Below are 21,978 nucleotides of genomic sequence, written 5' to 3' on the forward strand. Positions count from 1 at the left end.
GGTCAGAAAACACAGCTGACACACTTAATGTAACTAAATATCCAGCCCAGTTTGACTGTAATTCTTTTAAACCATTAACCTGATATGAAATCACAACAACAAGGAAGAGGTTTGTGAAAACTGTTTACATGCTGTCAGGAAACAGATTAATGATCAGCTTCATATCTTTATGTGCATGCTGCAATCATCTTCTCACATACAGGACTGAGTCATAGATAAACATTGGCACGTTCTGCCACATGAACGTGACTCTGTGCTTCAGGTGTGTGTATATAAAGAGCAGGGATCCCCTCATCATCACTGCATCATTCAGCTGATACCTGAATAACATCACCTCACATTTACCTGACAGGTAAGACACCTGCTGTATTTCTTCTCTCTTCAGTGGAGCTCATGGTTCTGCTCTCTGTCTGAATATTTATTGGCTGTTTGTTTTTTCTCCACACAGAACAGTTGATCAGTTGATCATCACCATGAAGACTGTCCTGGTCCTCTCCATTCTCCTCTGTGCTGCATTTGCAGGTCAGATTCAACACAGACCATTTAGACAGATCACACACACTATCATCCATGTGTTCATCAGTCAATCAGCAAGACTGTGCAGAACACACACACACACACACACACACACACACACACACACACACACACACACACACACACACAGTAGCAAGACTCAGCAGCAACATTTGACAAATACATTAGATTGATCAGATTGATTAGATTGATTGATACATAGACAGATAGATAGATAGATAGATAGATTGATTGACAGACATTTAATCTCACTGACAGTGTTGTGTTTTTACCTGCAGCTCCACAACCAGAGGGAGAGAAGACAAACGAAGAGAAGGCTCCAGGTCAGTATTGAAGGTCTTTGCTTTACACACAGAGACAGTAAGTAAACCACCAAACATCATACTGGCTATTGCTCACTCTCCTTCGCTTGCAACAGTACATTAAAAAACAGATGAAGAAGGAGAGACCAGAGATGATGCATTGTAGCTGATTCAATAATCTCAAGCATCAGTAATATAACTTTAGCTGCAGCCAGAGGAGCTGCTGACTGAGTTCACTCTGAGCAGCAAGTCGCTAAAAGCATCAGAAAAGTTACCAAGTCAGTGTGAAAGCAGACAAGTTGGCAACACTATGTGTGTGTCAGAAGTCACATGTGAGAGGTGGGGCAGGAAGAGCTACCTTTACTACACTAGATTCAGTGGTTGTCTGAGCTCATACTTCATATTCATATTCAAAATTTTGGCAGTAAGAAAAGACCTGTGGCTATAGTCCAATAGCCAGGCCCTAAACACACCTGCATGCCCAGTACCTTCCCCCTACTTCTTTTGTTTAGATTCATTTTGAATAAAGGTATTAAAATTGGAGTACGGGAGAGTAGCTCAGAGCAGAACTTGTATATAGGCCTTCTTTTTTACTCACACGTGTAGCACAGGTGGAGGGCCAAATTTGTTAATGTATGCATGATACACGATAAACTACAATGGTGACGATGGTAAACATAGTTGCTAAACATCCGCATGTTAGCATGTTGATGTTGTCAAAGCACAGGTGTGTCTAAACACAGCCTCACAGAGCTGCTTAGCTGTAGATGCTTTGACTGGTTTTAACTTTTGTCACTTCCATGTTAATATGATTTACACTGGACATGCTTGACATTTTGTAGTTGCAACATTCTGTAATGTCAAAAACTCTCAACTAAAAAGAGTTCTGATGAATCTGTTGATGTTTCAGAGATGGACAAGATGATGAAGGATGAGGAAGAATTTGTGCCAGAAGAATTTGTCTCTGTTCCCAGAAACGGTAATCACAAAGGACACACGTCACTCTTAACAATATATTGTGTAGCTGCTATTAATAATCAGTTATTCTCACATTTATGTTGTTGTACTAAAGGTTCAATGAGACATTTTTAAACAATGACATGCTCATAATAAGAAAACTAAACACACATATTAACATATTTTGACAATGAAATATATTGCATGTATGGATATTCTCATTATGTAAAATATTCTATTTGTTTATTTATTATATTTTTCAGCACCTTTGTCTGAGGAGGCAGCAGCACCTGAATGTAAGAGCCACATCACTGTTTCAAACTTTCCTTTGTGTTCCTTCATTAATGAGGTCATCATAGAAACAACAACACCATAGAAAGAACACCTCTCCAAATATCACAACTGTGCTTAAAGAACCATAGCAGTATTTTTGCACATCAGGCTTTTAACTACAACTAGCTTTGTTTTTCCTCTACTAAGTATTCTCCAAAATATATCAGATACATACAGACAGATGTTGGTGTCATTACAACAGCTGTTTCTGCTGAAGGAGGCTGTAAACAGTTAGATTAGAAAGGACCTATTATCTGTGTACTTCAGTCAGTGAAACTGCTCTGTTGAAGTCAGTGTTTTCTCTCTTCTGTCTGTCTGTAGCTCGTTTCAACTTCTGTCCAGACGGCTGGTTACAGCATGGCTCTCGCTGCTTCCGGCTCATCTCTACTCCCATGAGCTGGTACAGGGCTGAGGTACTGCTACTATCACACTTATACATTGTTATTGTGAGAACACTGAGCTTGTACACACTGTGAACAATGTGGTTGAAGTCGTAGCTTCTTCTGTCATCTGATAGACTTTGTTATTAATTCAGTTAAGCGAGTGTAGAACTTACCATTGACACACATGATGAATGCAACATGTTCCACAACATGGAGCATCAGGATGGTGATAGTAGGTCAGTCAGTGTGTCACCATCAGTCCATAAAAAGATGAGCTTTTCACATCAAAGCTAAAGACAACTCATTTGGAGGAAGAAAATGCAGAAATGAAATGAAACAACTATTTAGTTGTTTAGTCACAAAGATTCCTATTTGCATCATCTGTCTGACAGGAGCACTGCAACATCCTGGGTGCCCACCTGGCCTCGGCCACCAACCCCAGAGAGTACAGCTTCCTCCAGCAGATCGCAGGGATAGGCAGTTCGAATGCTGCATGGCTGGGAGGCTTCAACCTGCAGGTATGGATTTATGCAGAAACACCAGTCAGTCAGTCCAGATCAAGCCCAGGACCTGGTCCAAAGGGGGTCTAGGCTCACACAAGATTGATGTGAGAGCAAATGAAGAGACTAGGACAACACATCTTTACACTCATGTTCTTTGTCTCTTAGGGCCAGTGGATGTGGATTGACCGTGAGGGTTTCTATTACACCAACTGGTACTCATACTCCTCCTCCAGCAGCTCCCTCTGCTCCTACCTACGCACCACATGTAAGTCCACCTGTTTGCTTTGGGGTTGGTGCTAGAATGGATGGTCTGGATGGATGGTCGAGGGACACTCTGCTTTTATTGGTTTTTACATCTTCACTCTTCCATGCTCTCACAGTGTAAGAGTGTTGATGTTGACCACAGCCACCAAGCTTTTTTTCCTTCCATCATTATAGTAGTTTAATAACTCTTCATATATGTGTGTTTGTAAAGATCTAGGGGCCTCTCCAGGCTGGAGGGGCAGCCATAGTAGGCGAGGGTAAAGTCACAGCCTCCAGAGCATGTTGGAGGCTCCACATCCACATAGGCAGTGGGCACTGGGCTGTGGGCATGGACCCTGCAGATCTCCCACCCACCCTCTGGCTCTCTAACATGCTCTATGGGCCCTGCCTCTCCCCTCACCTGCTATGACTGACTGTCCAGCACCAGTAAAGCCTCCAGCAGCAATATTGCAGTATTTTTAGGCTATATCTCAATACAAAATATATATCCCAATATTGTGAATTTTCATTTAAACTTCTGTAGACTACTAAAATATTTATCTACATGAACTACTGTTACAATGACGTTAAATAAAGTACTGTTACAATGAAGTTAAAGTACTGTTATTATAAACTTAAGTATTGTTATAATGAAATAAATCAAAGGGGAACCACTGGTGCTTTTATTATATGGAGTGTGTGTGTTCTCCTCTTGTCAGCGTTGGTCTTTTCCACGTTATCTGGCCTCATCCCACAGTCCAAAGACATGCTGGTTGGGTTAAGTGATGACTCTAAATTCCCTGTAGGTGTGAATGTGAGCGTGAATTCTTTTCTGTCACTATGTGTCAGTCCTGTGACAGTCTGGTGACCTGTCCAGGGTGTACCATACCTCTCTCTCAATGCCAGCCAGGAGAGGCTCCAGCCCCCGCCCCCGACCCTGAAAAGGATAAGCTGTTATGGATAATGAACGTTTGCAATATAGTCATTCATGGCCTATATTCCACATGTAACAAGCCAGGATACAATGAGTGTAATCAATATATCACACATCCCTACAGTAGCTGTCAGAGGTGTGACTGTTATACCTGGATTTATTTCTTGTTATCACAGAGCTGATATCTGTATTTATATGTCTTGGTAGGGTAATGTGCCTAGATCAGAGTGAACGTGATGCTGACTTGTATATCAGGGTCCTGGAGTACAAGTCAGCGTCACTCATATTTCACTTCTTTTTTTTTGGTCTGAATGCTGATTTACTCAGTTTTCTGTGGAAAGAGACAAATAGGTAATATTACAGTGAACATTATGGTGAATCATTTGCTAATTTAAAATATGTATTTGCCGTTAATGTTGTTATTTTTTCTCTTTCTCTTTTTTCTTTCTGTAAATCAAATTTCAGATGGTTGGGGTAACACCAGGTGCAACTCTGCTTTTCGCTTCATCTGTGTGAAGAACCCTTTCAAGTGTTAATATACAGACTTCACATCTGGGGCTTTTAGATGGATCAGCCAGGATATTTTTTCCATTGAAAGCGATCTGATGAACTTTGTTGTGTGTCTTTCTGATTTATACTTTTCCTTTTTTATTCTGCAGAGTGTTAAATGATTAAGTGTTATATAACTTTTGTATAAAGGCATTTTTGTTTGTGATTATGGCAGCAGTTCTGTAATAAAGACGTGTAAGAACAGGACATTGTTTGATCTTCCTTCAAGAGCTTGATTGAAAAGTGGCTGATAAAGTCCAGCTGTTGTCTGAAGATGAAAAGTCATTCAGCTCAGAGTAACAGGCCAACAGACGTAACTCAGAAGGTACAAGTCTTTATTTACTGGGCTTTTATCAAAGCAGTTCAAATAATGTACAGCAAATATATCTCAGAACTGAAGCCTCAATCCACAATTTTGAGGCTATAAGAGGTACAATAAATCAAAGAAAACAAAAACTTCAATAACCCTTTATAATTTACAGACTCACAGTCTTATAACCCAACACTTACCGAGTAAGACAACTTTACTTTCGGTGCAGTATCGTATGAACCAGTACAAAGAAAATTCTTACCTGTTCCTACTGCTATTTCTTGTAGGTACAGCCTAACAAGGGAGAAACAATAAGGAATTTTAGAGAATGATTTACACTGAAAGGATTTTGTAAGTACTGGGTACTAACATGGTACCTCTAAAGTAACTATAGTATTACATATTCACATTTGCGATGTGCTACCAAAATGAAATCTACTAAAAGAGTACATAAAATAAAGACAAAACTCCCACCCTTGCATATGGCAGATGTGACAGTTGTTTCTCACAGGTGTGTCTTCAACAGGCAAGCTACACCCATACTCTAGGGATTTATTATGCATATGTCTTCTACTTCAATGTATCATTTGGTATATTGAGATGAGAAGTTTAACCAGTTTTCAGCGAAGCTCTCGATTTACCGGTCGATCTACGTTCCAACCCTCACCTATGGTCATGAGCTCTGGGTAGTGACCGAAAGAACGAGATCGCGAGTACAAGCGGCCGAAATGAGTTTCCTCCGCAGGGTGGCTGGGCTCAGCCTTAGAGATAGGGTGAGGAGCTCGGACATCCGGGAGGGACTCGGAGTAGAGCCGCTGCTCCTCCACATCGAGAGGAGCCAGTTGAGGTGGTTCGGGCATCTGGTAAGGATGCCTCCCGGACGCCTCCCTTAGGAGGTATTCCGGGCATGTCCAACCGGGAGGAGACCTTGGGGCCGACCCAGGACACGCTGGAGGGACTACATCACCCGGCTGGCCTGGGAGCGCCTCGGGGTTCCCTCGGAAGAGCTGACGGAGGTGGCTGGGGAGAGGACTGTCTGGGCTTCTTTGCTGAGGCTGCTGCCCCCGCAACCCGGACCCGGATAAGTGGAGGACGACGAGACGAGAGACGAGACGAGATGAGAAGTTTTAAAGTGGGTCTATACTTCTGAAAATTAGCTCCTAGCAGGCGTGTTCATCCAGCAACGCAGGAGCTTGTAAAGGGTAGGCTGCAGCAGAAAGCAAACTTACCTTTCTTAAGTGCAGGGTTAGGTTTGGGGTTGGGGTGAGGGTTATTACCCTTAACTTTTCACACCACTGTTATGTCCTCTTTCCCCTTTACTTACACTGCAAGACTGGGGGTGCACACTCTATTATAAAGTATCTTCTGTTTTCTTCTCCTACCCTTTCCTCACACTGTATGATTGGGGGCGTGAGCTGTATTATGGAGTTTCCACTCCTCTGTCATTCTTAGTCACTTAATTACACATAAACAACCAGTTATTTGCTGTTCTTTCATTCATACTTTCAAAGTACACAAACAATCAGATGTGGGGTGGAACATTAAAGGTTTTTATTACATTACGTACAGAGGAGTAATATTTGATCAAGATTTGTCTTTTAATTCTCATTTAAAACAAACCTCACGGACTGCATTTTTTCATCTGCGTAATATTGCGAAAATTAGGCCTATCCTGACCCGAAAAGATGCAGAAAAATTGGTCCACGCTTTTGTTACCTCTAGGCTGGATTACTGTAACTCTCTATTATCTGGTAGCTCTAGTAAGTCCTTAAAAACTCTCCAGCTAATTCAGAATGCAGCAGTACGTGTACTAACAGGAACTAAGAAACAAGATCATATTTCTCCTGTTTTAGCTTCTCTGCACTGGCTCCCTGTAAAATCCAGAATTGAATTTAAAATCCTACTGTTAACTTACAAAGCTCTAAATGGTCAAGCTCCGTCATATCTTAGAGAGCTCATAGTGCCATATTATCCCACCAGAACACTGCGCTCTGAGAACGCAGGGTTACTTGTGGTCCCTAAAGTCTCCAAAAGTAGATCGGGAGCCAGAGCCTTCAGCTATCAGGCTCCTCTCCTGTGGAATCATCTTCCTGTTACGGTCCGGGAGGCAGACACCGTCTCCACATTTAAGACTAGACTTAAGACTTTCCTCTTTGATAAAGCTTATAGTTAGGGCTGGCTCAGGCTTGCCCTGTACCAGCCCCTAGTTAGGCTGACTGAGGCCTAGTCTGCCGGAGGACCCCCCTATAATACACCGGGCACCTTCTCTCCTTCTCTCTCTCTCTCTCGTATTCTATTACTGCATCTTGCTAACTCGGCCATTCTGGATGTCACTAACTCTGCTTCTTCTCCGGAGCCTTTGTGCTCCACTGTCTCTCAGATTAACTCATATCGCAGCGGTGCCTGGACAGTGTGACGTGTGTGGTTGTGCTGCTACCGTGGTCCTGCCAGATGCCTCCTGCTGCTGCTGCCATCATTAGTCATTAGTCATACTTCTACTGTTATTATACACATATGACTATTGTCACACATGTATACTGCCAGATATTAATACATACTTTCAACATATTGTACCACAGTAGCCAGAACTATAACTATAATATTATTCCTTTCAATAATATTGTTGTAACCTACTGTCATTACCTGCATCTCTCTCTCTGTCTCTCTCTCTGTCTCTCTTTCTGTCTCATTGTGTCATACGGATTACTGTTAATTTATTATGCTGATCTGTTCTGTACGACATCTATTGCACGTCTGTCCGTCCTGGAAGAGGGATCCCTCCTCAGTTGCTCTTCCTGAGGTTTCTACCGTTTTTTTTCCCCGTTAAAGGGGTTTTTTTGGGGAGTTTTTCCTTTTCCGCTGCGAGGGTCATAAGGACAGAGGGATGTCGTATGCTGTAAAGCCCTGTGAGGCAAATTGTGATTTGTGATATTGGGCTTTATAAATAAAATTGATTGATTGATTTATTGATTGATTGAACTGTTCTTTGTTTCTAAATGACTGTTAATTATTTAAGTTGTTGCCTCACAAAAGAAGTCTTAAATAAGGAACATATAACGTATCCAAACAATTGTAAACTGCTGCTACTTTACAGTTAGCAGGCAGGTAACAATAAGAGAAAGTTTACTCATTAAGTGCAGTAAAATTTACTTAACAAGTTAAGACAATTCCTTATGAAAAGACGCGCATTCGAGCTGAATTCAAACCAGTGAGCTGAGGATTACAGCAACCTCTGCAATCCTCTGCTCTGAACATTTTACTGTCCTAACAGCCTTTATCTTGTTAGTTCACACAATGTTTTTTCCTGTTATTTCACAAATGTGTCTTGTTATGGGCATATCTCAAAAAATGACTTGTCACATTTAAAAAATTACCTTTTGTTGTTATTTATTAATCTCAATAACCACTTACCTGACTTTATATTCCCGAGGTATCCATAGCAACTGTTGCCTTAAAGTACTGCACATCAACATATACATACATAAATAGGAGAATATGATGGCAGGTATGTAATTGAAATGACCTTGTCTGCCCACTCAGTGACAGCATTGCACATTTTATTTGGTTGCAAACCGCCATGAATCAACAGGAGGAATAACATCATATCTGACCTTGATCCTCAGGGTTATTAAGATCAAATATTTGTGAAGTACTGGAGTTTTGAATCTTATCATGATTTCAATCAAAACACTGCTACTGCTGGTATTTCTAGGAGTTCCAGCAACTGTGTGTGTGGGTGTGTTTTAAAGCATATGGCAAATTCTACAATGGCTTAATAAGTACAAGCTGAGGAAAAACGTATTCAACTATTGATTCCAGTCAACCTGTAGAGAAATGTAATTCATCTTGCATTCTGCTGTGCAACCCTAAGTGAACCTTGATCATGGAGTATATGTAGACTTCAAATATAATAAGTGCTGCTCTTTGAACTTCATTTGAAGAGTAACACCACCACAGTACACATAGGACCTTTCCATATCACACTTGCACTACATTATCTCCCACTATGGGAGCCATACAATGAAACATACTGTCACAGTGTGAACAACTAATCACCATAATTGACTAACAGAGTTTGGAACAAAAACATAAAACACTTTCTATTAAAGCTTAAAAGAGCATTAACATGTGTGTCTCCTAACATGGAGCACAACTGATTAAATGCATTTATATATACAGTGAAGCATTAAAGGGGAACAATGGCCATTTTTAAAACACTGATATTATTTTTGAGGCTATATAACATGATGTCAGTATACTGTAAATGGTATATATCATTTTAGCATTTGGAATAATATAAACATGCTGTCACTTTCTGAATCTTTTTATGTTAAGTCTAAACACTTCTAAGACACCGCAGTATTCAAGTCATTATAAAGTGCTGTCCTGTGGAACGGAGAAACCCATGACAGGATTTCAGCTCATGCTGTGATGGTCATCCTGCATATTGTGTTTTGATAACTCTAACAGACTAATAAAAACCAAACCACTCTCTCTAAAATCTGAGACAGATTTGCATTGAAGAAATTGACTTTTCTTTTTTATATTAATAACAGTGTAATGATAAAGAACCATTAAATACCCCTAGCCCTTTAAATGAATGAATAGCCTTGGACACAGGGAGGGTCAGGCAGAGGATAGAAGTCTGATAATTATGAAATATCTATAAATATTTGTGGGCCTATGATATGAAACATAATACAAAAATGTTAACTTTAGCACAATAAACAGTATACCATGCGAGTCAGTCACTATGATGAGCGAAAATTAATACACCGACGCTGGAGGACCCACCTGCCGATTCCTGGTGTGCCGGTCAGCTATAACAGCAAAAGAGAGAGAGTTATGCATAAGAACGGGACTGTGTGCCGGCGTTGCTCTGCAGTTTTTGTAGGGGGTATGAATGGAAACATATCCAACTGCTTTAGGACACAAAAGCAGAATGGGATATGTTGTAGACTTTGCAGATGTATAACTGGAGACATACTGAACATCGTAACTCACAGTTTGGCATCACCCGGATGTGCCGATCACCAGCATCCTTCTCTGATGTAGCGTATAATGACATGACAACACACAACAACCTTCGAGGGATGTGTTTTCTGGTGGCGCACTGGTGCAAGTAGAGCAGTGTGGATCAATGAGGACGAATGAAAAACGAAAACAATAAACAGTTCTTTTCAGATGGGAACATGTGACGTGACACTGTAAAAGTAATATTACCCAAAATCCTGTTGGTAACCAGTTACATTACTTTGTTATTGCAAAAAGTAATATATCACTGTCACTAGTTACTTCTGTAACTTTTTGTAACGTGTTACCCCCAACACTGATTAGTTACATTGAAAAGGAAAAATGATGGGGTCATTGTTTATGAACTTTCCAGTTCATAAACAATGTGTCATAGTTGCATATAAGGGAAAAAAATGAGAGTGAGGTAGATTTTACTTGAAGCTTTATTGACCAAATCTCCGCTTCACATGAATAACTTGAGAATCTTGGGCTTGAAGAACTCCATCTTGCTGCCATCTATCAGTTTCACACTCTCCTGGGCCCCAAGGATGGGCTTGTGGGCCTCATCAAACAGCTCCTGTCCAATGGCAGCCTGGACTCTGTCCCGCCACGCGCTCAGCTTGGGTCTCCCCTCAAACACATCCAGGCCAGAGCCAACAGGCTGTCAGTGAGAGAATCACATAGAAGGCCAGTTAATGTGGAACAAGCCAACTATTCTCTATCCCCTGTGACGACTAACCCAAAACATTCCTTATGAATGCATAAGTATGAATACCAGTCCCTTAAGTATACAACACCCAATTTTGCACTGTAGCTGATAGCCTTCCAACTTTTCAGGGTGGATCACAACACAGAGCTCTCTGGCAAATCAAAAGGTTAAGTACATATTTGTTTTTACATTAACAGTGGCTGGTGTAATGACGTGACAGTGATTTTGCAGCACTGTTCTCCTGATCTGGATTTTTATTATATTAACTGCAAACCCTTCTGTTGCCCCTGTGAGTTTGTTTCATTCAAATTGGTCTGTGTTTTTATTCCACCTCAAACTAACTTACAGAAAGCACAGCACACACTCGCTCTCCAGATACTGTGTGTGGAGCAGACAAAGCTGAACTCCTTAGTTATCATCCTCGGCCTTTTAACAAAGGTGATCTCAGCTATGAACTCTCTGAATGCAGACAGTTTGTTAAATGCCGAACCAGGACCAGAACACTGAAGTCAGCAGTGCCTATCACACCATCCCTCATGCTACACTGGGACACTTTGACTGCCTGATTCTTTTTTTTGTCCACTTGATTCCTGCATACAGGCAGAAATAATCCCGATTACAGTCCCATGGTTGTATGCCTCCGCACACCAGTCAATTTTCTCTTACAGTTCACATCCATGTCTGTGCTAACATGGATGCTTCACACACATCTTCAACCCATCACTACAGAAGATCTATACAATCAGCACAGTTTCAAGGTGGACACCCAAGGTTAGTGTCACCAATTAAGTATCTGACCAAATATTTCCCCTTCTGTTCCTGAGATATGATGTTGAAGAATGGCCAGAAAAGTGTTTTATGCAGAAAATTATGATGTCACAGTGAAGTTGACCTTTTGGATATAAAATGACATTAAGTCATTACTTTAGCCTATTAGAAATTTGTGTGAAGCTGTGTGCCAAATTTGAAGAGATTCCCATTCTTGAGAGTTCTTGTTCACAAGGATAGGACGGATGAAAGCGCAACTCAAAAACATAATGCCTCCGGCCACAGCGAGCACTGTCGCAGAGGCATAAAAACACATTCCAACAGGTTGGCAGCAATGTAACAGGCTCAGTGTGCAAAAACAGTGGCATGGGCCTTGATTCAGTCTCTGATTTTGGGCCATTTTGAGTGCAGAAAAACTTTTCTGCTTACCTGCATAATCTCCACAATGGCAACCAGGTCAGCTAGTGAGATTTGATCTCCTGCAATGAAGGGCCTGTCCTGGATGAACTTTTCTTCGATGAGTTCCAGTGAGCCATTCAGGTCCTCCAAGGCTGCGTCCAGCTTGTCCTGTGAGACGTCGACACCCATAATCTTGGGAACCAAAATCTACAGCACAAACACAAGATTTCAATTTAAATCTCCAGGAAGTACACGTGAAAAAACATATTACTCAACTCTGACAATGAGCTTGTTCTTGATACAAAATGTTTGAATCACTTTTCAGGGGAAGATGAAAGCAGATACTGAGCAGTTTGTGTGAGTGCTTTTCCTGAGAGACGGCCAAGGAAACCAGTAAATATGCAGTATTCAACCTTGCAACTTTCCGAGACTGCATGAAAACAAAAGTCAGAGGGTTCAGCTTGTCAGCACCCTGTCTAGAAGAAGGTTAATTCTTCCCTCACACTCATGAAGTCATCACCATCATCACAGCATTTTTGCTGGGCCAATACAATACATTAATTGAAAGTGCACAACGGCGACAGGTGTGACCAAATTATCATAGTGTAATGAAATAATATAAAATAACTACAATTACCACCCCGCGGTTGTAACAGTCAAGTTTCTCTTACAGTTTAGATCCATGTCTGTGAAAACGTGGATGCTTCACACCCATTGTACATGTTCCTCTGTTCCTGAGTTATGACGTTAAGTACTGGGCAGAAAAAAGTTTTTATGCAGAACATTATGATGTCATAGTGAAGTTTACCTTTGATCTTTTGGATATAAAATGTAATCACTTAATTTTTGATCCTATTAGACATCTGTATGAAGTTTTTTCATAACTAGCATATGAATTCCTATGACCAAAAAAATATTATGTGAGGTCACACTGACCTTGACCTTTGTCCTTTGACCACAAAATTCTAATCAATCTATTCTTCAGTCCAAGTCACCTTTGTGTTGAATTTAAAGAAATTCCCTTGAGGGGTTCTTGAGAAACCACATTCACAAGTATGAGATAGATGCAAGGTCACAATGACCTTGACCTTTGACCACAGAAATCCAATCAGTTCATTGCTGAGTCCAAGTGAACATTTGTGCCAAATTTGAAGAAATTCCCTTGAGGCACTCTTGAGATATTGTGTTCACAAGGATGGGATGCCAGTAGCTGCCAGTAGCCTTTAAGAGCAGGGAATTCAATTAATTTGTCTCAGTCTACAGCTAGCTAACTGTGTATGAAGCATGTAACATGCTCCGAACTGTTTGTTTATTTGTGTTGTTTTTTATTTAAACATGCGACAGGATCATCACTGAATGTTGCTGAATAATGATGAAAGCCCATGTGGGGTCATCGCATCCCGGTTGGAGGCATTCGGACACGCTTAGACCCGATTCTGGAGACAGCTCATCTTGAGCTCGAATCAGCGCAACTGAGTGTGTTTAAACTGGTTATGGAAACACAAATCAATGTGGCATGGTTGACTATGCGCAGCCAAAATAATGGAAAAGCCCTATACGATGTGCTATGATGTCAAGTGGCTCATGCCAGCCACACAGCTAATGCGCACTGCAACTCTATCATCCATTGTTTATTGCCCTAGTTATGACTTAACTTCCAAACTAGTTAGCTTATGCCCAAAGTTGTTGTGGTCATGATTGAATTACAAACTAACTATTAGTAACTAAGCCTGTGGTTTAGACTTTACACCTTAACTCAGGAGAGAACTCATACACAGCAAGTGCAACCCAGTGCTGATGTTTTCCTTCCAGCTGACTTCATTCCTCTGTCACTCACTGTGGAGGAAAGCTGAAGATAATAACCAATGCTTTAACAAGCAGGAGACCATGACAGGTGTCAGTGAACTTACCCGCAGCCAGAAAATCCTTGATCCATGCCAGCGAATGGCACTGTGCTGCCATGACAGATACTCATTGACACATGCACGCTGCTGGAGGTCAGCTGGGTACCAGAAGTCTGGAGTCTTAAACTTCTGAGCCAGATACAGCAGGATGGCAATGCTGCAGAGTCAAACAGAACTGATGGCTACCACACAGAACACATGGGTTTATACAGGGCTGTTACTGTTTAAAGTCCCCTCAACTCAAACTCAAAAATGTGTTTTTCTTCTGTTTATGTCTCCTAAATTGTCTGACCTTGACTATACTGACTTGTGTCTGTGCAAAGTTTTTCCCCAGACAGATGTTTTCACTTTTTTTTTACTTTATTTATATAGCACTTTTCATACATTAAAAATGCAACACCAAGTGTTTCACAAAATAAAAAAACAATGAAAAACCCCACATATAACACACACACACACACACACACATACAGCACTGACTAACTGTCAGTATAGTAACATGGCAGGGTACTGAGGCACCAGGTGAGAAAGATTTAAATAAAAGCTGATTTAAATAATCACCTTTCAGCCAGGCAGAAGTCTCCATCTCGCAGAGCAGGAACTTTTCTGATCAAGCTTATCTTCCCAAACTCTTCTGAGAACTGCTCACCTGAAACCAACACATGCAGCAAAAAGTACGATTTCAGTCTGGAATTATCAATAGCTGTTTACAAAGCCACTACATGCTGGTCTGTGTATGAAGCTACTGACTGATAGGGCTATACTGAAACCTCCATATAACCTGAACACTTGCTTGGTACTGACTGAATTGTGTCCATGGCACGAAGTGAGGAAAACTGTCCAGTACTAAAAATACTTAAAAAGTAAATTTGTTTTCTTTTACATCCTCTTAATAATCTAGTGATGAAAGATTTATCTTGGGACCACAGCTGGGCAATATATCAATGTTATATCAACACCAGCCACCAGGGGGTGATGGTGTTTTGTATGTCTAATGTGGACACAGAAGTAAGTAGCCCTGGGCAATATATCAATATTATATCAATATTGAGATGTGTGTTGTCTTTTCCTGGTGTTAAAGGCTGCATAATCGTAAAGTGATGTAATTTTCTGAACTTACCAGACTGACTTGCTGTTCTATTATTTGTCTTTACCTTGGTAATATCCACATTATTGATTATTGTTTATTAAGCACCATTAGTCAGCCCTACAACATTGCCGAGATATTGATATTGAGGTATCTGGTCAAAAATATTGTGATATTTGAAGTTCTCCATATCGCCCAGTCCTACAAGGGACCCCTTGAGGGGCTGAGGTATCAAAAGTATTATTTTGGTATCCATACCAAAACAAAGGTATTGGCACTAAAGAAATTCAAACAATACTCGGCCCTGTTTATATTTGTTTGAGAAATTTCCTGTTTTAAATAAGCTTTTTTAAAAAAAATTTCCAGCCTGTTACCCTCATGAATGGTGGCTTTGTTAAATGAAAGAAAGGTTTGTATAGAAAAAGGTGCATTTAAATATACCAATATTGAAATGAAACTCTAATATAAAAAACGTTCAAATGATATCCATCCACATTAATTTGTTTTTTAATCTACAAAATATTAAGAGACATACCTGTAAAACTTCAGTAGCCCGGGCTATTATTTGCTTAAATCACTGAACTCAACAGGCCTATATTTTGGACAGGCGTCTATATGGGACGGGCATTGAACTCCTTTCACACAAACTGCTGCTTTGCAAAGATCAGGAGATACAATCAAATTGTTTATTCAAACCAGCATGAATATAATTTGTATAAAAATAAGGCTTCAGATAAAGTATCTATAATGAATCATTCATTTGATCTAGCTCCAACAGCACATCAGAGAGAGAGTGAATTACAGTACTCAGGGATTACAGCATCCCACATACTGACACACCACCACTTTATCCTGTTAAAACAATACTCACAACTTGGATTCATTTTAATGAAAAACCTTTTTGATTCTTTTGATTGGTGGAACATTTAAAGAAATTCTACAAAAAAAAATATCTGCTTGACCTCTAATTGCAACAGGCATTTATTTGTCAAAATGTGGAGCAACACTGGTCTAGTACAAGGGACTAGGCTTTTAATTGAAGTTTTAAGGTAATTAGAAAACACTTGAGAAGCTATAACTAAACTATGTGAACATCTCCTGACGCTGCCAAGCCAATATGTACTGCATGTGCCTTTGACTTTATCATTTCAGCTGGACATTGCATATGACTAGTAGCATAAGGAAGGTACTACAGGCCCCAGTGCACACTATATGACTGGCCCAAGCATGTATCGTTTCAACACATGATCACAGAGACATTGGACAACATCAACATACATATCCCCAGCAGTCATCATTGCATATGAGAGTATTACTTTGTTCCGTTATAGACTGCTACTGAATATTTTTAAAAAAATAAAAAACTATGATGTAGATAGTTTTGCCTTTTAAGGACATTAAATTTACTTATACAACAGTTAGTTCCGGGCGGCACGGTGGTGTGGTGGTTAGCACTGTCGCCTCATAGCAAGAGGGTTGCCGGTTTGATCCCGGGCGTGGGAGCCCATCTGTGCGGAGTTTGCATGTTCTCCCCGTGTCAGCGTGGGTTCTCTCCGGGCACTCCGGCTTCCTCCCACAGTCCAAAGACTCCAAAGACATGCAAAGACATGCAGATTGGGGACTAGGTTAATTGATAACTCTAAATTGTCCGTAGGTGTGAATGTGAGCGTGAATGGTTGTCTGTCTCCATGTGTCAGCCCTGCGATAGTCTGGCGACCTGTCCAGGGTGTACCCTGCCTCTCGCCTCATGTCAGCTGGGATAGGCTCCAGCCCCCTCCCGCGACCCTCAAGAGGATGAAGCGTTTAGAAGATTAATGAATGAATGAACAGTTAGTTCCGGACCTGCAATCTGATTGGTCGAAAGACAGTAAAACCGTGACGATATTGGAGTACAACATCACGGTTATTTCACTGTGTATGTATCACTCCCCCTCACAGCTGATTGCAATCAACAATCAAATCAAAACTGACGGTTAGTGTCAGTTAGGTCAGTAGTCGCGTTGTAGGCTAATTAATTCATCCACTGTCAAACAGCCAAAAATATGGATTTATTTCCTAAAATAAGTTTTGAATTGAACTATGAATGGTCATCAGAGGAAGATGAGGGAGAGGAGAAGCTGAATCCATCTGAGCACACATCCAGGTTTGTCAGTGTTTCATCAGCGGAGCTCAATGACTTGGAGAAAAGCAACATATTGTCAGATCAGAAGGCAGAGTCGGCTGTGCCTGTGAAGCGACAGTCCACCATGCAGTCACCAGAGACTTATTTCACCGGCTGCACAATTAATGGAAACGTGCAGATAAATGTGTATAAGGAGTAAGTGCCTGGCACACCATGTCTGCGTTACATTGCAACAGTGACAGCGGAGTCCTGAAGGAACTATTTTTGTTGGCGGAAGACAAATAAAATGCTTAAATTATCTATTTTGTCCTCATTTTTCAACATTTCTTAATCAGCCTTGCTTATTTAACTGTTGAACTCGAGCTCGTGATAGTATACTCGTATATCGTCACGGCTGTGATTCGGTCATAGGCACGAGGCCGCAGGCCGAGTGCCGAAGACAGTCACAGCCGTGACGATATACGAGTATAACATCACTCCCTCTCGTGTAATATTGCTTAATTATATTCTCTTTCACCATTCCCCTTGGAACACAGGTATATTTATAAGGTGACAAAGGCTTGCAAGGTCCTGCTCTGCTTATGGAGCCCCCGCCCCACGACGCAATTTTTTTTCCCTAGGATGGCGAAGGCATGGCTCACCCTACTGCCCCTCTGATTGGCTAGTAGTTGCCTTTTTTGGCTGGATTGGATAGGTTTAGGCATGAGGAATGAGATTGGTTAGGGTTAGTGTAAGAATGTCTGGGTAAGTCAATCGGAGGCAGAGTGAGGGCTCATTTATGCTCCCTTTACGTACAAAAATGTATACGTCTGTTTCAAACGACGTTACCGTCACTGCCCGCATACTTCCATGCACCCTTTACGTTGGAATGGATGTTAACCAATATATCCACCAGGGGGCAGCCCAGCGTCAAAAGTTTATGACAACAACAAACTCAAAAACAAACATGGTGACTGTGGAGGAGATATTGATAATGTATGTCTTGCATAAAAGACAAGAGAGAGGCAGCGTTGTAGGAGGTGGTGGTCAGTGAGGCCGTTAAATACATCGCAACTGGAGGATGGAGAATTCTTTTCTCTCGTACTGCCAATGAGAGAAATTGAATTGTTATTTCTTCTTCGTGTCTCACTAGAGCTACGTGTCGGGTAGTGACAGCAGCATTGCCCGCACAGTGCCCGGTGATACTGCTCCGGTTGGCCCGTATCCATAAGCTTTATGGAAACGTGCAGAAATACGGACGAAATGAACATGGAGCACGGACATTTAACGTTGAGCATAAATGAGCCTTGAGGCAGAGTAGGGCCTTCGCCATCCTTGGGGAAAAAAACTCGCCACCCCATGGGCCCCAGTGCAATTGCCCTTCCTGTTTACGCCCCTGCGTGTGACTGCAGAAAACCGTTTCTTTCCTTCATTGTACAGCAGGTATAGCCCATGACTTATTCTCTATCCTGCAGAGCAGCCTAAATCTGCTTCTGTTACACAAGAGAGCAACTAAAAGACAATAACTGTTACATTACTTGTTTCTTCAGCTCTGCTCTGAGCCCCAGTGTCTCGGACTGCGGTCAAGCCAGCCGTGGTTCGCTTTTGCTTACTCGAATTGGATTACTCGAAAACTACACAGTAAAAGTACTTCATATTATGCATGCACGTAGTCTAGGAAGTACTAAGTTCAGCGGTATATGAATCTTGGACTACTTATGGAAAATAAGTTTTTTATTCCACATCAAAGTTGGGTGAAATATCCTTAATCTTGTCATCTGTTAAGGATTTTGACAAAGGATTACTCGAAAACTACACAGTAAAAGTACTTCATATTATGCATGCACGTAGTCTAGGAAGTACTAAGTTCAGCGGTATATGAATCTTGGACTACTTATGGAAAATAAGTTTTTTATTCCACATCAAAGTTGGGTGAAATATCCTTAATCTTATCCTCTGTTAAGGATTTTGACACAGGATTACTCGAGAAGTACACGGTAAAAATACTTCATATTATGCATGCACATAGTCTAGGAAGTACTTAGTTCAGCAGTATATGAATCACAGACTACTTATGGAAAATAAGTTTTTTATTCCACATCAAAGTTGGGTGAAATATCCTTAATCTTGTCATCTGTTAAGGATTTTGACAAAGGATTACTCAAAAACTACAGAGTAAAAGTACTTCATATTATGCATGCACATAGTCTAAGGAGTACTAAGTTCAGCGGTATGTGAATCATGGACTACTTATGGAAAATGGGAAAGGTTGAGTGCTGAGTTCTTTCTCTCCTTCCTCCACTCCATTTTCCATGCAGCTCCAGTTACTTCATATTATTCATGCACGTAGTCTAGGAAGTACTTAGTTCAGCGGTGTATGAATCATAGACTACTCATGGAAAATAAGTTTTTTATTCCACATCAAAGTTGGGCGAAATATCCTTAATCTTATCCTTTGTTAAGGATTTTGACACAGGATTACTGAAAAAGTACACAGTAAAAGTACTTCATATTATTCATGCACGTAGTCTAGGAAGTACTTAGTTCAGCGTATGAATCATGGACTACTTATGGAAAATAAGTGTTTTATTCTACGTCAAAGTTGGGCAAAATATCCTTCAACTTGTCCTCTGCAGTCTGACCCACAGTCACTACCAGCAGCGAACCACGGCTGGCTTGACCGCAATTGTCTCGGCTCTGTCACTAATACCTCAGGTTTACAAAAGAAAGCACGTTTTCTTCGTCTCTGTATAAACTTGAACTCACCGTCCATCAGCGAAACTTTTTTCACCTCAACAGGGATGTTGTTCTTCTTAGCGAAGATATAAACTGAGCGACAGGGCTGAGAGAAAAGGTCCAAATACAGCTCCAACGCCATTTTTGCTTCCGACGACAAAAAGACTTTATCTCTCTGTAACTTTACAGAGGCACCAAAGATGTTTTATTTTACTAAGATGGTTCACGTCTCTCCTATCTCAGCGTGAGACGGGTTGAGTGTTGGAGAAAACGGCCGTCCCCTTTACTATCTAAACTCTGACCCACAAACTTCAATTACACAAAGTGTGTCCTCTTTCAGGCTCTTTCATCAGCTCTTCTACAATATTAAACATAATCACGGATTATTTATTCACACTTAAAGGGGATGTACACCCATTTTCAGAATTCATACATTTTGTTCCTATGGTCTAAGACAGTCAAAAAATATTAACAAATATAGACAACTAGAGTGCTAAAACTCAAATCTGTGATGTCATAGGGGGTAAAATCTGGTGCTGCTCCATAGACAATGAATTGGAAAAATTGTTACTGGTGACACTGAGAGCACCCCGTCACCTGTAACAGTATATGGGTATATGAGTAGGTATAGACCAAATCACTGTTTATTGTTTAATTACTTCGAAAATCCCTGTGTCAGTACATAAATACAAACGGTGCTGAGCAAACTCTGCTTCAATTAGTTTTTTAGCCCCCTAAAACCAACCAAAAAATTCCATTACAGTTTAAGTGTACACTATATATATATATATATATATATATATATATATATATATATATATATATATATATATATATATATGTATATATATATATATATATATATTTTTTTTTTTTTTTTTTTTCCCCCACTTAACCTTGCAGTTAGACAGCCTTTTCTGATGGGGAATTTGTTATATGTTATGTCAAAGCTACCAGACTATATTTACAAAAACAGTAATTTAACTAAGCAGAAAACTAGGTTGTTGCTTGGTCAATCGTGGTGTCGGTCCATTAGTGGTAAAGGTAAAGCGAAGCAAATATTCAAATGTAGGCCAGCGCACACTTACACTGACATGGATATTTTTTAGGTGGTTAAAATACCTTTCGCTGCAGCCCCGTCCACTACATTGTTGAGCATCTGCGGATTTGGTTAATCAAAAATGATAGCAAAGCAACATAGTATATAAACAAATCACAGCAGAGATGTCAGATAGGTTAACTATTTATCTTTAAACGTTACAATTATGGCTGAAAATGACAACAGAAATAAACAGGTTTGTCAGTTTTACATATCTCTTCAACTGTAATCAATTGCCAAGTGTCTACCCAGTAATGATATTCAATAGTGTGACGTCATGGCGATATGGTTTATATTTTCTATATCAGAATTGAGACCACTGCAATAGAATTTAGGTTCATTTGGGTATAAAAAGAAAACCAACATTGTTTGGGTCCACAAAATCAGGTTCCCAGTCCAGTATTGACAGCTATTTTAGATTTAGTCTTAGTCTTGAAATGATGATGCTTATTAATTTCAGTCACATTCTAGTAATCATTGTTTTAGTTGATGAAAATTCAAAACATTTTAGTCAACTTTTAGTCAATATGTTTTCTGTGTTTTTTCATCTTTAAACTAATCAAGTTAGGCTAATACATGTATCAGAAATCAGACTCAAAGTGACAGACTATAAGAATTGCATTTAGACAATTTTTTTCTACAACTCATTTCTACACATTTACAAACTGTCATTCCTCCAGTAGTGTTTGACTGGTTTCAGGGGTGATTTACAAGCACACACACTTACTGATCATCATTTGAAAAACTCAACATCTCTCTATTCATGCTCTCAATCACTTTGACACCACAAATAACTAATCTGAGACAGCTAGAGACAACTGTACCCAGGTTCACCATGGTAAACTCTGACTTATCCATCTCACTGTTAAGCAGAAAAATAACTTAATTAAAGCCTGAATTCTTTCTTCATCTGCAACATGTTAGTCTCGAGGTTGATTAAATCGTTGATCGTTGATCGTGTCCTCTCACAGAGTTGGAGATTAAAACTAAACTTTCATCTCTGTCAGAGAAAACTGTCTGAGTTCAGACCACACTCACATATAATTGAGCCTCCTACCTGCCTGTCATACAGCATCAACCCCTAGACCCTCCTGAGACAATCTGGACTGAG

General features: G+C 40.4%; 2 protein-coding genes across 2 annotated transcripts; one reads left to right on the forward strand and one right to left on the reverse strand.

Moving 5' to 3' along the window:
- The first annotated feature begins 212 nt into the window (after positions 1–212).
- LOC117255146 (ladderlectin-like) lies at positions 213–4,948 on the forward strand. The gene is made up of 9 exons (XM_078164102.1): positions 213–352; positions 449–522; positions 816–860; positions 1,750–1,818; positions 2,060–2,092; positions 2,451–2,542; positions 2,905–3,030; positions 3,181–3,280; positions 4,658–4,948. The coding sequence occupies exons 2-9, from the start codon at positions 474–476 to the stop codon at positions 4,726–4,728; spliced, it is 585 nt and encodes a 194-aa protein (XP_078020228.1). The 5' UTR covers positions 213–352; positions 449–473; the 3' UTR covers positions 4,729–4,948.
- Positions 4,949–10,489: 5,541 nt separating this feature from the next.
- On the reverse strand, positions 10,490–20,015 carry gstt1b (glutathione S-transferase theta 1b). The gene is made up of 5 exons (XM_033624859.2): positions 19,799–20,015; positions 14,406–14,493; positions 13,851–14,001; positions 11,971–12,147; positions 10,490–10,725 (listed from the first exon to the last, which is right to left on the reverse strand). Exons 1-5 carry the CDS (start codon positions 19,908–19,910, stop codon positions 10,528–10,530), a joined length of 726 nt encoding a protein of 241 aa, XP_033480750.1. The 5' UTR covers positions 19,911–20,015; the 3' UTR covers positions 10,490–10,527.
- Between the last annotated feature and the right edge of the window lie 1,963 nt (positions 20,016–21,978).

Source organism: Epinephelus lanceolatus, chromosome 3 (genome assembly GCF_041903045.1).
Source record: "Epinephelus lanceolatus isolate andai-2023 chromosome 3, ASM4190304v1, whole genome shotgun sequence".
Classification (NCBI taxonomy): domain Eukaryota; kingdom Metazoa; phylum Chordata; class Actinopteri; order Perciformes; family Serranidae; genus Epinephelus; species Epinephelus lanceolatus.

What these genes read in the sequence shown, in the direction of transcription:
- LOC117255146 (XM_078164102.1), top strand. Translation starts at nt 474, where the DNA reads ATGAAGACTGTCCTGGTCCTCTCCATTCTCCTCTGTGCTGCATTTGCA. An exon ending in GGAGGCAGCAGCACCTGAAT is followed by an intron (nt 2,093 to 2,450) that starts GTAAGAGCCACA and finishes GTCTGTCTGTAG; the next exon opens with CTCGTTTCAACTTCTGTCCA. An exon ending in TGGGAGGCTTCAACCTGCAG is followed by an intron (nt 3,031 to 3,180) that starts GTATGGATTTAT and finishes TTTGTCTCTTAG; the next exon opens with GGCCAGTGGATGTGGATTGA.
- gstt1b (XM_033624859.2), bottom strand. Translation starts at nt 19,910, where the DNA reads ATGGCGTTGGAGCTGTATTTGGACCTTTTCTCTCAGCCCTGTCGCTCA. An exon ending in GACTTCTGCCTGGCTGAAAG is followed by an intron (nt 14,002 to 14,405) that starts GTGATTATTTAA and finishes TTGACTCTGCAG; the next exon opens with CATTGCCATCCTGCTGTATC. An exon ending in CAAGGATTTTCTGGCTGCGG is followed by an intron (nt 12,148 to 13,850) that starts GTAAGTTCACTG and finishes TTTGTGCTGTAG; the next exon opens with ATTTTGGTTCCCAAGATTAT.